The sequence below is a fragment of the Lonchura striata genome, chromosome 3 (assembly GCF_046129695.1).
Source record: "Lonchura striata isolate bLonStr1 chromosome 3, bLonStr1.mat, whole genome shotgun sequence".
In the NCBI taxonomy this organism is placed as follows: Eukaryota; Metazoa; Chordata; class Aves; order Passeriformes; family Estrildidae; genus Lonchura; species Lonchura striata.
In genome coordinates, this window is record NC_134605.1 from 49,007,207 (window position 1) to 49,025,243 (window position 18,037).

Here is an 18,037-nt window from a genome sequence, read left to right on the forward strand (position 1 = left end):
AACTTTTGGAATTCATTCAGTTGTTCTTAATATTACAAACTGTAAAATCTATTATGTCTCTGATATTCAAAAGCATATCAACTTCACACTGATTTTAGCCAGTGAAATAAATAATAGGCACCATAAGATATATCTAGTCATTGTTTTATTTTTCCTATACCATTAGTCCTAAGAAATTTAATCAAAAATAAGATCCATATAGAGATTTTCTACTGCAGTGATAATAGTGACAGCTGAAGTCCTCAGCATCTTCTGTTATGTAAGGCCAAATTAGTATTAGTAGTCTGCTGAAAGCAATGGTGAAATATATACTGCCTAAAGCATCATTCTTCATCAGGATTTCTATGCAAGAATGTGGATGCTTTCCTGTAAATGACAGCCTGCAGAGAAGTTGTTTCAAAAAGAAGTATATGGAAAACCCAAGGAAAAAATTCTGATTTCCTTTATGAGAAATAGCTTTTCATCCAAAAATTGACAGTAAGGGGACAGTACAGCCACAAGATATAAGAAGTTGCATCATTCAAAATATTTCAACTTCTTTACCACAATAAATGTGATAAATTTGCACAAGCTGTTTTAGTGTTCTATTCTCAGAACATAGAATCTACACTACTATATACATTTATTGTTACACTCATCTTTTAAAACGTTTTTGCATTAATGTTCTCTAGAAAATATATTCCCTCCCCTCAGGGACTTCAACAACTATTTGGGCCTACTGCTTGCTAGAGTAACTTGGAAAATATGGATGACAGCGGTGTCTGTCTGGACTACAGACAAGGAACAAAAAAAGCTGTAGTAAATTCTCCCCTGGGCTTCTTATCTCAGCTATGAGAAGTTTGATTAAATTGCTCATTTTATAAATAAAAGCTGCTCTCGGACCTGGTGAGTAATATGCGATCTCATGGGATCAAACATACTTCACTGATGTGAGGTTTTATTCAAACAGGCAGGTATTTTTTAATATTAGTTAATATTTATACATGTATTTTATGACCTGCCTCAAAGACTGAGTTATACCCTACCCTGACATATATTTCAACAAGAGCATTTTCCACATTTTATGCTGTACTTCTATGTAAATCACAATACTACCCAATTTTAACTTACATATTTATGTAAGAATTTTTGCAATATGCATCCAGTACCTATTGTGCTGTAAAACAATATCTTTTATGCCCTTACCAGTTTAATATTAAAAATTAATACTATACCATTGAATAGAATACCTCTAAATGGAAATCCAATACTAGTTTACTTTAATTAGTAGTCAGAAAAACTACTACCATGTTTGATTAGGCATTATGCATACCTTCTGAAGAGCTGGTATCACAGCATCCTCTTCTCCAAAGACACATGGCACCATGGTACACAGCTGAATGTGGTGCCCTATGGGACAAATTACTGTGAAGAGCAGGATGTGTCGCCTAAAATCAAGAAAAAACCCAAAGAACTTTTCTTTTTTTTTTTTTTTTTTTTTTTTTTAAATTGCAACAGTTCTTAAGCTTTTCCTTTCACACATTGGTAGTATCATTGTCAGAATTGTATTTAGGTGAAGCCACTTATCCAGGCCACAGCTTCAATGCGTTAACTAGAGATCTAGCAGCAAGAGTAAGAAAGAAGAGTTCATGCCCCCCAGACATACTGGTAGTTTTTAATTACATCTTCTTTCAACTGAAATTTAAATGCTCCTTAGCCACTGACAGTGGGAAGAGAATGCCTTCCATTCTTCCCAAGTGACTTCTTTTTGAATGAAGTGGGGAAGTGGTCAATAAGCCCATTTGTTTCCCACACCTTGTATAAATTAAATCTGACTGAAAGCCTCTTGTCTCTGACTGGAGTAAAGAGAATCAAAGGTGGGAAGTTTATAAATTTGAGCTGATCTCAAATTATCTCTGTATCTCTGTTAGCTTTGAAATTTACTGATGCAAAAAGATATATATTTTTGGCCCCCTTACAGTACAGAGAGATACAGATTTTAGAAACTACACTGAGGAAATATGTGGGAATCCAGAACTAGATGTGAATGTCTATAAACATAATAATAACTACTCCAGTTTTATTCTGAATCTAAACAAATAAAGAGCAATATTAAAGATCTTTGATTTAATTTCAGGATGCTAGAGCTGGGGTATTTTCTTTCTATGTCTATTTATTTATCATCTTACTCAATTTTGTAAAAGTACATTTTGCTTCACCTCTTTGAATTTTAACTGATGATTTTCTCTTTCTGAGAAAGTAGAAGGCCTCAGTTAATAAGACAGGAATATTATGCTTATGACGTGACATGAAGATACTGTTTTCCTGGTTTCCCTAGAAAGCTTTTCAGAAAATAACATATCAAGGCCTCTTTTTATCTATTTCTGTTTTTAAATAATCGGCCAATGCCTCACACTAAATATTTAGAGTTACATACAAAGAGAAAAAAAATCATATTAATACATGAATGGGAAGATATGCAAGACTTAATGGATAATGTTAGAATTTCTCCTGTCATATTTCTTAAATCCTTTTTCAAGAAGCATTGAAACCACCTATGGTATGATCATGCTTTTACAGTTCCAGTAAAAATGCTATTTTTCTTGCTATTCCAGGGAACATTTCAAATCATTCTAGTTAGAAACACTTTTAAGTAGGAATTTGTAGGAATTTATATCTATTTTTTAGCAAGTCAGTGTGATTTTTCTTGTTAAAAGCCCCTAAGTAAGGGTAAAGAACTCAGAATTTTTATAGAAGTGTTGGTAAATTCACAGTAATTTGGCAGTCTTACCAAATCCTAGCTATCCAGCAGTCTGATATTCCCAAAACTTATGTTTTAGGAAATAAAATCTTACTGGGTTACTGTGTAAACAATCATTTCAAGCCTTAACTAAAGAGTCAGGACAGAAATGAAGCCTCACACATACCCAACAGGAAGATTTACCACAGTAGCTTTGGTTGCAGATGTACGCATCTTTAACACAAGTTCTCCAGGAGTCACAGATTTCCAAGAGAAATATTCAACCCTCAGCACACCTGTTGGACATTCTTCTTTAGCACCTAGGTTAAGAAAACAAAACAAAGCACAGCCCACATAATATGGGGAGGGTGAATAACATTCAGACACATCTATGCAGAATCTGTAGCTACTTCACAGTCATTAAAATATTCATTTAGGTTTTCCTAACACAGAAAAAATCAGATCAGTCACTTAAAATGCATTGCTGATACAAAGCATGACTCATTTGTACTATTTGCTAGAAAATAATGGTTATAAAATATGTTACCGAGATGTATACATCTGCTGCCTTGAGAGGCTACCTAGAACAGAGGCTAGACAGTATTAAAGAAATAAAGTAGGTATTTATTAAAACTTAAGGTATCACATCAGACATCTTCAAAGTCACTTAAGGCTGTTGTAAAACTCCAAACCAATCCTTTCTGACCACATGCAAATTAAGTAAATAGCCATTAAAATTATATTTATTTACATTTATAGCTTACAGTTTAATTATTTTAACAGAATGTTCAGTTTGTTTTTTTAAAGCATTCTTTTGGTTCTCTCTATTCTACTCCAGATGCATTAAATCACATCCATGTCAAGTGTTTAAATATCTGATTAACCTAAGCCAACTACCATAAAATGCCATAACTCTCCTGAATACCATTCTATGTTTTTAATGACATAGAAAGGATTAATATTTAAATCATTGAAGTTGTTAGGTCTTGAAAAGACAACTTAAAGGTGGTTGAGAGCTTGTTGTGTACCAGTTTAAAAATAATTTCAGAAATTTACTTTTGTTATATTGCTGGTTTTGCTGCATGATGATCAGCTAAGGCATAAAGTAGCTTGCAAGACTGGAATTTGTAGAAAAGAAACATAAGAAACACAAGGAAATCCATTCCAGAAATATACAGATTAAAAACTTCCAGCAAATCACAATAAACAGAAAAGGGAAGGATTCTTTCATGAAAATGTTCATCATCAATATGAAATAATGGTGAAGTATTGCTTGAATATCAGCATATTTCTTAAGACCAATTTGACTATTTCCAACTATTGCTAAACTCTCAAACTGTGCCCAAGTACACAACAGATAAACACAACAACACAAACATATTCAAGAATGGGAAAATACAACACTGACATGTACTTTTGTGTGTTGGCCTTACCTTCAGTAACATTCCAGCGTACTAACGCAGAAAAGCTAACCAGGATTTCAATGGGCATCAGACTGTCCACAAGTAAATAATAGAAGACTTCCTCATCAGAAGACTGTATAGAAAAATGGTCGTTTGTTCATTCATTTGCATTAAATGCTGTCCCAACTGGCTTCATACAAAGTAGAACTAAGATTTTGGATATGGTGACCTGAGCTATGGTATGGGAAGTAAGCAATTAATTGTCGCTACTTCTTCCAAATTTCAAACATGTCATTCAAACCCAAAGCTTCATGCTGCAGGTATAATAGTGTTCAGTTATGAGATAAAAGGAAACAGAACTTTTTTTGCATTAGAATATATCTACTTTTATACTGATCATATGTACCTAAATGCAGTACTTTTACTTGTCAAATAACAATTAACAGAATACCAATAATTTTGGGTTTTGCTGCAACTTTCTGATTCTAATTAATTACAGAAAGCTTGAATGACGTAAATACTCTGAATTTGTAGATATGAGTGATCCTCCCTTATAAAGGCGTTTTTCTCCTACAAATCTCTATGAGGACAAGATCTTTCTCTCTTAATACATTATTCCTATGCTAATATTAGAAGCTGTAAAATGATTGTATTTTTCCTAGTAATTCTTCAAAATCTAAGGGTGAATGAGCTTTCTTCAGAACTATTAAAGGTCTTCCTGGATATTCCAGAGTTACATAAATCCTTTTTTTTTTTTTTTTTTGTATATTTATCTTCCTATCATAATATGAAAAAATGTTATTTTATATGCATGATACAGAATTTACCTAATACTGTAAGCATATCATCTCTTTCAATGTTAGAAATTAAAACAGTTTTACAGCAAAGGGTTAGGGTTTTTTTTGGCACAAGAGCACACAGGCTTACACAATCTTAATGCTGATTATGGCTTACAAAAGTATATCTTGCAGTCATTAGGAACACTTCTTGTGATGTGATTACTGAGAGGTGGGAAATTGCAGGTGTACTGCAATTATGGAGCATTAATCCATGTAGTTAACCTTCTCAGTACAGGATTTTACATGAACTTCATGCCTGGAATTTACACTTTGGTACCCTACAATTACCCTTCAGATACACTATAAAGTAAGAGCTGGGACAGGATATTCAAGCATGTTGAATAACCTCTGATAATGTGAACTAATGGCAGGTTTAGAGAAATTCCATTATTCAAATGTAACTAAAGAGTATTTCTAAATCCCCACACCAGGATGCTGTAAATAGCAAAAGGACTTGGCATCTACAGAGAAAATGGAGTGTTATGCTAAACAGACTCACAATTTGGGTTTTAGGTAACAGGGGAAGATGAAGGAGAACTGAACAGCAGATTCTGTAGCTGAATCATCATTAAATTCAATTTAGACACCAAGTTGTTAAAAGGTTATTCTAAATCAAAATAAAGAGTGGTTGGAGATCCAATTCTCTATCATTTTTCTTTACATAAGCCATTTTTTTGTTATCGTGCATTAGCATTCCACAGAATTTTTCCTTTTCTTAAACACACATATATAATGCTGAATATTTGCTTGCAAACATACATTTGTATTGACTACAGAAATCTTTCTGCATTATTATTTTTCAGTAATAGCAGTTCTATATGCTCTATCAATATCCTTTAGGATATATGTATTATCTAATTATGTAACAGTTTGAGGAAAAAAAGCACAATACAATCATTTACCGTAAAACTTGTCTTCTGATAATTATAGGCATATGTATGTGGCTTGTGGAAAACATACAGGTTCCTAAGAAGGATAAAGAATTGAAATATAAGATATATATGACTGTAAGAAAACTATCAGTAGAAATTACATAGTTTAGATAAATGCCTATTTCATAGCAGAAGTCATTAATTTTACTTTCACAAGTCAATCACATCTACTTCTCAAAAAACGGTTCAACACTTAGTCATAAAACAGGTGAATAAAATTAATCTCCAGAGAAAGCAGCTGAAATTAATTCATGTATTTACTGCATTTCTACACTCTTCCATTGGAGGTCAGGCCACTAATTTGTTTATTTTCAATCTGTAAAGGGTAAAATGCTAATACTACTCTAAAACATCCATGCCCACATAAAAATCACTGCGATTAAGTTTCATACAAAGTATAACTGAAAGATGGACTGTTTTATATATGTTATGATTTTTTTTAAGTTCTCTGCTGTTTGTAGACCTTCAGAAAGCTATATAGTTTCTGACAAAAAAATTTTCCAATTTTGATTTCACCAAGAGAGACATAAATGGCTTCAGCTTTAACTGAGGGTGGAATCAGATCTGAACCAATGTTGTGATTACTCAGAAACTCCACTGGGATCCCGATCTGCTGCTGACATAGCAATTCCTACAATGACTAAAATACTACTCCTCAAAGTTGATATGAACTATGAACATGCTTTATATGTTCAATGTATCTGAGAGGCAGGCATGACAGAGAAGGAAAAGCTTTCAGCCGAACAGACAGATAAAATGAAAATTATAGGTGCCTAATTTCTTCTGAGGGATAAATTCTTCAATGGTCAATGAAGATGCTCTGTTAACAGCTACCTTACCAGTTGACTGTGAAAACAAACTCTCACTCATTTAGAGATAAGTAACTGACAAATGCTTTTTGCCTTAATTAATATTAATACTGGTCTACAAAAGGTCAACAATACTTTAACATTTGGCTAATAAGATGGAAAGTTCATATTTCACATTCTCTGTATGTGCACAAGACTTTTAAAGAAAACTAAATGGCTTGTGATTCTTTTTGTTTCTGAATGTTCTATCTTCCTGAACCTAGGACTACCTAAAATCTTAACAAGGCCTCAAGTGATCTATGACTTTTTATTCCTAAAGTTCCTGTACTGCTGGCTGGTGTGAAAGTTATACATGCTCCTTTAGGGAGTGAGTAGAGTCTAAACACTTCTTTATGAAAATAGAAGCTTTGCAATGAAATCTCAGTTACAAATTCGAACAAGAAAAGAGCTGAGTGAATTTTCCCTGCTAAAATTACTTCCCTCAGCAATCTTAGATTCTCTAAAGGATATGTATTGTACCAGGCTCCTTAAATCTGAAAGACAGAAGCTGAAGATATGATGCTACAAGTACACTAGATTTTTTTATGTTTTCAGAGACATAAATGCCTTGGAATTATATTGAAAAGGGAGTGAGACAAAACATCTAGTTGATCAAGCAAAGCTATGCTGATAGCAACAGATTTCAACAATTTTCTTTTTTGTTTTGTTTAGAAATGTGTTGTCTTGATGCAGACTGTGCCTGCAGTGCCTCGTGGGTTAATGCTCACAACACTCCATGACCTACAATCTTCCACCCCAGCGACAGTCTGACAGTTGCTTTATGGAGCTGGTGGTTGTGTTCTCCACTGTATTCTGGAGGACACACCCAAGGCACAGAGCAGGGCTGCTGCCACAGACTCACTGTCAACAGGGACAGTATATCTGATCTGAAGAGTAGCCTTGAAGCCACCCTGAAAGGCAGGATAGACAAAGCAGATCTGTTAAGAAGATACAATTTTTATAAAGCAGTGTTTTGAATTTTACCATTGTTATACAGTATATTGTATGGAATAAAACCCAAACACTCTATTCCTTACTGGAAACAAATGCAGAAGTCTTCAAAGGTAATCCAGGTTTCCCTGGAAACTGAAATATTCTCTGATGCTGTTTCATCCTTTGATTTAGTCCCTGTCTTGCTCTTCTTACCCGTATCAGCTCTTTTTGATATTTGTTTTGTATCTATACTGATATTGTCAGGTTTTTCTGCAAAGACAAAAAGACACACAGAGCCAATACAGTGACAATATGCAATTTAAAGTAGTATCATTCTTAAAAATTATCCTAAAATTACTAGAAAATTATCCATACATCAGTTATTGTGCATACAGTTTAAAACTAAAAGCTATCACACTAACCTAAAGAGCTCAAATGGTGACAGAAGCAACTCTATATGGAAATTTAGGGTTTGCATCTGTAGCTGCTCAAGTAGTCTGCCTCAATAAACTGCCACATATTGAACTTGCCCTAGAATCTTCAATATCAGCTTGTTAGGTGTACAAACATATGATTTCTGCAAACCTAAATTCAGCTCTATAAAGAAAAATACATCCCCTTGTCCAAAGCTCTCATTCAGTGAAAGGTGAATAAGGAAGTATCAGAAAAAAATACAGATAAATTGGAGGACACAAAGGCCTAGGGTTGCCTCTGGTACTTAGTACCCCTATGATGCTACTCACACAAGTCAGTCCAACTACTTCTAAACAGAAACAGATTTGAACTAAATTGCATTAATTTTCTTGGAGGAAAATCAGAATTAAAATCAGACTCATATCAAAATATAAACATGGACATATGTAGACAGATTTTGCAATCACTCAATGACTTTGTGTTGTAATATAACTTTTTCTGCATTTATTCTAAGATTCATATAAACAGTTACTAAAAATGTTTGACCTGACCGAAAAAGAAGAAAATAGCTCAACAGAATGCTTGTCGAGGAAAAAAGATGAGGTTATATTCAAACATAAGATATAACAAATGAGAAAGCTATTAGAAACATACATAATTTATATTTAAATGTGCTTTGTAATATTTAATTATCACTAATACAGAACTAATGTGTGGCTCTAAAATAAAATAGTTTGCATCTATTTTTCAAGAACTGAAAGAAATGCAATATAAGGAAAGGTCTCTTTCCTTTCTTTCAACTATAGAAAAACTACCTGAAAGCTAGAAAATCTACACTTTCTCTTCAATTTAAGTTAGCATAGGTATTAGGTTTCCAGTAAAACAACCATAGTGCTCTTATTTTTAAGATCCTCTTTTTTTTCTGACCAAATCCTTCAAACATTCAAAGTAATATAAAAAACAAGGTATTAGTTTCAAAACATTTTTGAATACCTTTCAAATAGTGATGTAAAACACATTTCAAAGGAACATGCATTAAAATGAAAGCTGTTTTTTGGTTATCTTTCTTTTTGTGCCATTTTTCAGGAAAAAAAAAAAAATACTATCATTCACAGTTATTAAAAAAGCGCTCTCTGTACCAAATCCACTGCATTTTCCCTGAGAGTAACTTAAGAGAAGTGTTTGAATTTTTTTGAACACCAAACTGAAGATTTTACTCTCCATAATTATACATGCTATAACAGTTCTTTGAAACATTTTTCTGTAAAACTAACACCCACAAATAAGTAAGACTGCTGATACATGTACATGAGGATTAACATGGACACCATACAACATGGGACTGGCAAAACTCTCACTGTTAACTTTACACACACTTACCTTTACTGGGTACCTCTGCATTTTGTTGCAACAAGGGAATGGTCTCCTACACAGTGAAAAAATAAAACAAGAAAACACAATTATGGTGATTATAATCTTGCATTATTTTGTTAGAGAAAATATATGATTTTGGGGCAGTTCTTCCACAGACAGAGAAACAAGCTGGTAAGTTATCATCAGCTTGGGCTAGGTTTTCAAATGAAAAATAAAAGTAGCAAATTTTATCATAATACATACATATCAGCAACAGGCAGACTGATGTTTCTCTAGAGAAGTATATGTCATCTGCAATGTGAGATAAAAGCTGTTTCATATACCTACCACTTCACTATTAAAACAATTGATATTACTGGTTTTTGACAATAAAGTAAGTTTTATTCTAAGAAGTAATGTTCATATCCTACAATCAATTCCATTTTTTTTGTTTCCATTCTTGAAAAAATTATAGAGGACTCCTTTTCCAACAAGCGTTTCTTGCTGTGCAAGTGACAGTACACAACTGTGATTAGCAACAGCATCCTTTATTATAATCACATCTTTTGTTTTCTATCACTGTATAAATAAAAAGTAACCTCTTTTTTTAATGCTTCTGGCAAACAACTTTATCCTGGTCAACCCCAGTTCCAAGCTAGAATTGCTGAATATTAATGCAATATAGCTGGTGATGCTTGAAGTTCAAATGAAGTTAGCCTGCTTTTCAGAAAGTCCACTCATTAAATTTACAAAGACAGGGTCCTTGTTTTTGAGAGATTAAAATCTTTGATTTAAAAATGTGTGCCTAGTCATCCTTCCTTCTGGACTGCCCTCTTGTCTGCAATATCACGTACACTGAAAGTCACTTCCACCTCTATTTTTTTATATTTTGTGAGGTTGGGCAGGAGAAAGAGATTGCACAGTTTCCAGTTTACTTCCTATTTGAATATGGTACAATTAATGGCTTAGCTGGACTAGCTTTGCCTTTGCAAAGACAAATATTAAAGCCTAAAAAACCTATTACAAACAAATTTGCAAGCTTCCTTTCATCCCAGGTCTCCCTTTACCTAGATTTGTCACCCTTCTCCCCACTCCTCATGCATACCCTTATATATTTTTGTGTTTTAAAGATGCTGATGCTGAAGCTGGTAGCATTGACCTGGCCAGCAGCTGGACACACAGAGTGATTTTCTGTTCTGCATTTCAAAGAGGAGCTATGGGAGCTTGCTGACTTGGAGCTTTTATGCTTTTTCAATACAACCAAGAAATACATTATAAAGGGCAGACTGACATAATTTAGACATAATTTGTGACCTGGATGGCAGGTCACAACAGTACCTAAATCTTGCACAAAGTGATTGTGCTGGAAATCCGGGTCTGCCTCAACCCTCCTATTACAGACTACCCTGCATACATTATGTGAAGGGACCTGTGAATGCTTCCTTAGAGGAAAAACTTATGGCTTCCTATGTAAAAGTCTTCCTGGAGCATTTTACAGAATTTCTATGGGCTCAGGACATGGGAACAGGCTCAGGAATCTCACCTCTGGCAAAATTTTAGGTGTTTGATATTCTCTGAATTAACAAAGGAAAGAGCTGAGGAAACAAAATACAAATTTAAGAGTCTCTATCCCAAAACTAAAAGTGGCAAATAATTTAATACACATAATTTAACTATAATATTGTTTATTATGGAAATTTGAAAGTCGTACTTTTGCACAGCACAAATCTGAAATTCTATTCCAAATCTGTTATGGGCTTTTGGTTTTTTTTTTTTAATGTTCTTGAGTCAAAGCTGGGGATGGATCTAAAATTAAGAACAATTAAGAGAAAAATTAAGACACTGCTGAAATTGTTAACACTTGGATTAAGAATTTAGTAATTGAAATATATTGCATTAGACAGTTATTTATAATCTTAATTTCTTGGTTTTCTATGAGCTGAAAAGGACACCATAGAATCTCGCAAATACCCATGTACTGAAATACATTCTGTTTGCAGAATTCTGTACACACAGAATAAGTCAAGCTGTGATCACTTGTCACATTGAGAGTCATGTCTCAGCATATGAATCTGAAAAATCACATGGACTATCCCTTCCCTTTAAACTGTGACTTTGGAAGTACATGCACAGAGCTGTCATGTTTCTCCATGTGAGCCTACAACTTTCAAGATTCCAATGTTGCCAAATTTCTTGTGGGAGTCACGGGACTTACCAAACAGATGTCAGTTGTACAATTTATTGAGTTTATTCTCAGAAATCCTGGGAATATCCAAAGTATAAAAAGTATGAGATCTACTGTATAAGCCCTGGAGACTACAACACCTGTACAACAAATCTAGCACTTTTTGCCCAATATGCTGCTCATGGACAGTACACATGATCCACACTTCTAGTATGAACATGAGGTAGCTTAATACACAGCTACTTTGTCAGTAGTAACAGTTGGCAGCAGGAAAGCATGGAGAAATACAGAAAATCCTCAAAAACTGCATCAACAGAATTCCCAGTCAAGAAGGAGAATGCGCCCTGGAAAATCTGGATGATTAGTAACTTTATGCAGTCAGAGCTATGAAACCAGTCTAACCACAGCTGTATAGAGAATCCCATAGGCTCATTTACTCAGTTTTTGGAGCACAAACATAACACAGTCAAAAGCTGTCTGCTTTTTGAATGGTACAGGATGTGTTCATCTACCTAATCTTCACTGACTTGGAGACAACTGGAGTGTCAAGTTCTCATTCTATTATACTATTGCCTCATGTACTGCACCTAAGACAATGGCACACAAAGAGAAAATAAACTTATTTTTCCTTCTTAATGAGCACACATTGCCTGAAAAGTCAGCTCTGCTGCCACAGCACCTTGTAAAGAAATAAATTAGACAATACTTAGGTCCAGCTGTGAACATGGAATGATGCACACAGATTCTGGGAGAAATACTTCCTTCAATGAATGGCAAATCCGACTGAAAATTCCATAGGCAAAATGGCAGATCTGCAAGGAAACATCTATCTACTCCAGGATCATCTTTTTCTCAGAAGTGTTTGACAAAATTACTGTTGCAGAAATCTGCAAGACTGTGCAACTTATATGTGATGACAGTTTTGTTTTTTTTTCCTGGACACAATGTACTTTCACATGTATTTCAATATGTCCTACACTTCCTAAATTACTTTCTATTGAACAAGAATTAAAAGAGAACCTCTCAATATAAGAATTTGACCCGATGTTATTGAGTTTTTAAGCAAAAAATTAACAAAATGCATATTCTTAAAAACAGTGGTTCAAGATCAATTTAACTGCCAAAATTATATATTTTAAAATATTTTTCTCTAATGCAAATGCTTCCAGGACCATAAAATCAGCAAATGAGAAAGGAAAAAAAAAAAAAAGAAAAAAATTTGAAAAATTCAATAATGAAGCATTGCTACTTTTTAGCATGATACTTTGAAGACATGACAGATACTTTCAGCTTCATATTTTTCAAACAAAGTACATCCAGCTCCTAGAATTTTGTCTTTCATGTATCACTAGTCTCTGTTTCTGTGACAACAGACCTTAGAAACAGCAAATCAGATATTCAGTAACATTACTTCACGCAGTTTACATTGGAGCAAATTAAAATACGCCAGTAAAAACTTCGAGCGTCTGGCACAGCAGTTGACTGAATTTCAGTCAGCTTAAAGCATACAACTGCTGTATCCCAAGGATCTACCAAATCTGTATCAAAGGTTTTAAAACCAATGTCTCCTGACTAGTAATCATACAGTTTAAAATGGAGGAAAAGTTATTCACATTTAGTATATTGCAATACAAAATTCTAAAAATATATAATATAGTGAATTTGGAATATCAAAGTTTCTCTTTCCGTGTTTACTTTTTAATCACTAATTTACTTGTTTTTAAAAAGCATATATTATTATATCAAGTTTTCAAACTACAGAAAGCAAGCTCTTTCTTTATGAGTTTTCCAGAGGTATCCACATAATTTTGTTGATGAAAGATTTAACGTAAAAAAAAGATTTAATGTGGAAAAAAAGATTGTCCTCCAAGTAAAAAGCATTTTCTTTTCCAATCTGTAAAAATGAAGTTCTACTTGCATACTTTAGCTATTAACAGGCACAGCATTTTTCAACTGAGGTTTAAATTAAGGGAAAAAAGTAAAGTACATGTACAAGTCAATTAGCTGTTCATAACTTCTTAAATTTCATGTCTGAATCAGATTGCCCTCTGCCTACATCTCATTCACATCTTCTTCCAACAACTCCTGCTTTATCAGTGTCTCTCTCAAGTATTTTCATACTCACCCTTGTCTCTCCTTGACTGTATGTCCTACTGTGATCTACCTTCTAAAGCACTCTTGGACTAGGGGAGAAAAATCTAAGGGTTGTTTCACACTCCTTTGATGCTTCCAGTACATAAGCTTCTATTAATTTGCAACTAGTCAAATCTGTATTTGTACACCTAGAAGCTGAAGTAATGAAAACAATAATTATTACACACTATAGGATGCTACTTTGAGGGTGGTTTTCTGATGCTTGTTTTTCTAAATGTCCGTTCTGTTTATGTTGGATGTTATGTTTTGCACTTTTAAGATTGGTTCCAGAGTGAAGGTGGGGAGAGAAGAAGCGCATAGTTTGCAGAAATTGCACTTGATGGTTCACATTCTCTCTTTTGGTGCATTCTTTCTTTTGGTTGTTTGCAGCATGGACAGTGAGAGAAAGCTTTCTTTTGCTTTTAGTTAGTTTTTTTTGCTAGCTGAAGCAGAGACTTTTTTGGACTGTAGGTTGTTGGGACTTTTTGGAACTGTTCAAATTTGTTCTGGACTGAAAATTTAGAAAAAATATTGGAAGCTCACACTGTGGCCCACTGGGGCCTGGGACGCAGTATTTTCCAGAGCAGGAGACACTGATAAGAGACTGAGCAAGCTGACCTACAGCCCACAAAAAGGACTTTCTGAATTTGCCATCTCTTCAGAACAGCAAGAGGTTCCATTCTTCAATATTATTTGATTTTTTCATGTTTTTGAATACTTTGCTTGTTAAATAAACAGTTTTTTCCACTTTTCTCCAAGAAAATCCTTCCCAAACTAGGGGGAAGGAGGGGCCACTTCAATTTGCTTTCTAGAGGGACCTAATTTCAGAAGCTTTCTTCCAAATTTGTCCCAAGTCAAGACATACTTACAGCTCCTTTTTACCCTGCTGCTTTTTGTAATGATTTTTGTATTATGCCATTATTAAAAGTATTTTAAAGGTGATGTACTAAATTATTGTTTATAAAATTCACACAATATACTGAAGAGCTAAATATATCACAGAATCACAGGTCATAGATATATTCTATTGTAAAGTATTCTTCACTGCAGAATTGCCTTATTTTAAAATCATTAAATCCACTAAGGATATCCACACATGTACATTATCTAAACACACAGTATTCATTTAGACCTGAAATATAAAAATGGTATGAGTGTACTGTGCAGAGAAAAAGTAGACACTCCAAAAATTACACAGAAAATTATTTCCTATTCATTTAAAAATATAAAGCCAAAAGAGAAATGCTTTCAAATGGTCTTCTGAGTAGTGTTTGCTGCAGTAAGAATGAAATTCAAGAGATGCTGGCACTGCCACATTGAGTTTTTTTGTAGGTGTCGAGCAAATTAAATAACTTGAGGAGAGCTCTGTTTCTTTTTAAGTGAGTATTTATCTCTCTATTTTGCCAATTATTTCCCTATATGAAATATTTTTCATTAAATATATTGTTCAGAAGGTCTTTGAAAGTATCATTTTTTTCTCTATTAAACATGTAAGATTAAATATTAGAAGAGCATTTTTTAAAAAATTATCTAAAAGCAGACTTTGGCATCATATACGCACTCCAATTTAAAAACAGAATCAAGGAAAAAAAAAGTATTACAAAAACCAGTAATTACAACTTCCCAAAGTCATCCTGGTAATGTTTAATTAAACTTAGGTAAAATAAATCTTATCTATCTTGGAAAATTACAGTGGAGACTTCTACCTAATAACTAGCATTGGCTTATACTATTTGAGCCAACTTGTAGTCAGTGCTGTATCTAGTGAACTTGTTTGGAGGAATGTCATTCCCTCAGAGAGTTGCACAGGAAGCCTGAGAGTCTAAATCATAGCTGAAGATTCCTTTAGAATCCAGGGCTTCTGAAATTTAAGAGCAGGCCGACTGAGCAGAGAAGCTCTGCCACTTTTTCCAGATCTAGCCAGAAGTCTTTCTATTCAGTCCTAAATGAGGATGACTTTTTAAGGCATGTGTAAATAAAGTTTACATTTTTCTAGTCACATGACTAGGTACATCTTGCATGACAGTCAAAAAAAACCATTCATAATATAAACAAAGATTTATTTAAAACACTGCAGACTATCTTTTTAAGATACTCTCATCAAAAGGATTTTAAAGAGCAAAACCATGACAGTGTTAGCAACAGAACTTTCATAATGTGAGTGAAAATCATAAAAAATAAAGATAAGGTATTAAGAAAGATTTCCCACCCAATGCACATCAATATAATTATAAAATTGAAAGGGTAGGGAAGTTACTTAAATAGCAAGGGAAAAAGCTTTCTAAAATGCTTTTGAAAACATATTTCAGTCTTAAATAGTTTCTATTTTGTCTTTCAATCTCTGTAATATAAAACTAGGTCAAGTTAAAAAAATAGAAATATTACCTTAGAATAATCTTCTGCATTTGAGTGTCTCCCATTTTGATTCATATCCCCATTACTGCCACTTTCATTTTCATCAGTTTCAGTAACAGTAGTAAGACGGGATATAGGCTTAAATCCTTTTTTGAGGATAGACTGTGGAAAGCAGCTAAATAATAAAAGAGAATGGAAATATTTCAATCCATATATTTTATTTCAAATGACAGTCTTCATAACTATTCTTTACAGAATAGTTAATTTGTGTCTCCTTTATTTTGAAAGATTCCTAGGGAAGCACAGAATCCATATCTTCATATATTTCTTGTCATTACTGGCTTGGCACTACACACACTTTTGATAGAATGACCTCTTAACTAGCCCTCAAAAAAGCAAAACCCAAGCCAGCTGAAAACTAGACAATGTCAGAAGTTAATAAATTACTATGACCCCTAGACAAGAAAAAAATACTACTTAATGGAGGTAAGGCAAAAAATTAAAGTGTTTTGTATCAGAATACTTTTTGTCTTTTCCCTCAAAATGGGTCTCCATAGCTACCTAAAACACAGGATAACCAAGGAAACCTATGCAGGCCTATTCTGGTACTAGCAAAAGAAAGCTTTGTTGCTGACTTCACTAGAGGCAGGAGTAAAAACTGAAGGAAATATAAGTAACTCTTTGCTTGTTAAATGAAGAACAAGACCAAAACAATTTTGCATACATGCTAATTAGACTTAAGTATGTAATTGCGCTATTACAGCAATAAAGAACAAATTAAAATCTAAACATGTGTTATCTAGCCCACTTTCTAAAGGCTGAGATAATGAAAGATCAAGATCTTTTGCAGTAACAGGCAAAATTATCTTGCATTTCAGCATTTCAAAATAATTTATTAGAAGAAAAGGAAGAGATTAAAAACTTTCGGTCCCAACTGTGTATCTAACTCCCTTATCTCATTTACACAGCTATATTATTTGAACAAAATGTTAATACCTGCTATATGTTTTTTGCTACTGCCTAATAATTAAATCACAAAGATTAAAGTAGCTAATTGTCATGGAAACTTAGCATATTGAATAAACTATCCTTCCTCAAACGGGTTGACTATGAAGCAATCTATCAAATATGAAAAAACAATATAAAATCTGTTAAAGTGCAAATACTTCAACATCTTCATTATAAAATCTCTCATTACTTTGATAGCCTGTTAATTGCTTAGAGCATTATAATGTATTTCTACTCCTACTGCTTGAAAACAAGTAGTAATTTAAGTACTTTTAACTAACAAAATGCAGCTGTATCAGCAAAACAATTACACTCCCAGAATATTTTAAGATCATGTCACCCATGGACAAATGCTGCTGTACAAAAAAATTTAAAATATCAAATGGGTTTATTAGCTGTCCATCCAATTATGATGATAAAAATATAGAACCTGCCACATATGTCATTTAGTCAGTTTATTTAGAGATGTACTCAACAAAAAGTGTACACACCCCAAGAAAATACAAAGATCTCCAACAATTCGCAACCTATTTTTGGATTCAAGTCTCAGGAAAATCATTTCCAAAATGACATAAACCTTTTGGTGTACACTGGGTAATAAGATACATTCAATTCTTTGTGACAGAAGCCAAATCAGAATAAAATACAGTACTAATAATTCTAGAACTTGTCTGACTGTTCACATCATAAGCTGAAACAGAAGTGTCCTGTGGAAAAAAAACCACAGCTCTGATACATTTTATGGTAATCTTTTGTTGTCAAGAAGCAAGTATTATGCTGAACATGGAAGATTGACTAGAAGTCATAAATACAACAATTTCTGAAACTTCTAAGACACCCTATATAAAGACTTTGGTTTTCAAGGTCTTATAGGACTTCCGAACAGTCTTTAACACAAGGTGTTTATATAAAGCT

General features: G+C 33.6%; 1 protein-coding gene across 1 annotated transcript in view; it reads right to left on the reverse strand.

The window, feature by feature from the left end:
• The window catches only part of ADGB (androglobin), a 97,089-nt gene that overhangs the window by 39,229 nt on the left and 39,823 nt on the right, over positions 1-18,037 (reverse strand). The window contains exons 12-18 of the mRNA XM_021527019.2: positions 16,145-16,289; positions 9,469-9,514; positions 7,779-7,944; positions 5,864-5,927; positions 4,153-4,255; positions 2,907-3,039; positions 1,313-1,427 (exon numbers count right to left, since the gene is read on the reverse strand). Coding sequence (XP_021382694.1) covers positions 1,313-1,427; positions 2,907-3,039; positions 4,153-4,255; positions 5,864-5,927; positions 7,779-7,944; positions 9,469-9,514; positions 16,145-16,289 — 772 coding nt within the window. The remainder of the gene's footprint in view (positions 1-1,312; positions 1,428-2,906; positions 3,040-4,152; positions 4,256-5,863; positions 5,928-7,778; positions 7,945-9,468; positions 9,515-16,144; positions 16,290-18,037) is intronic.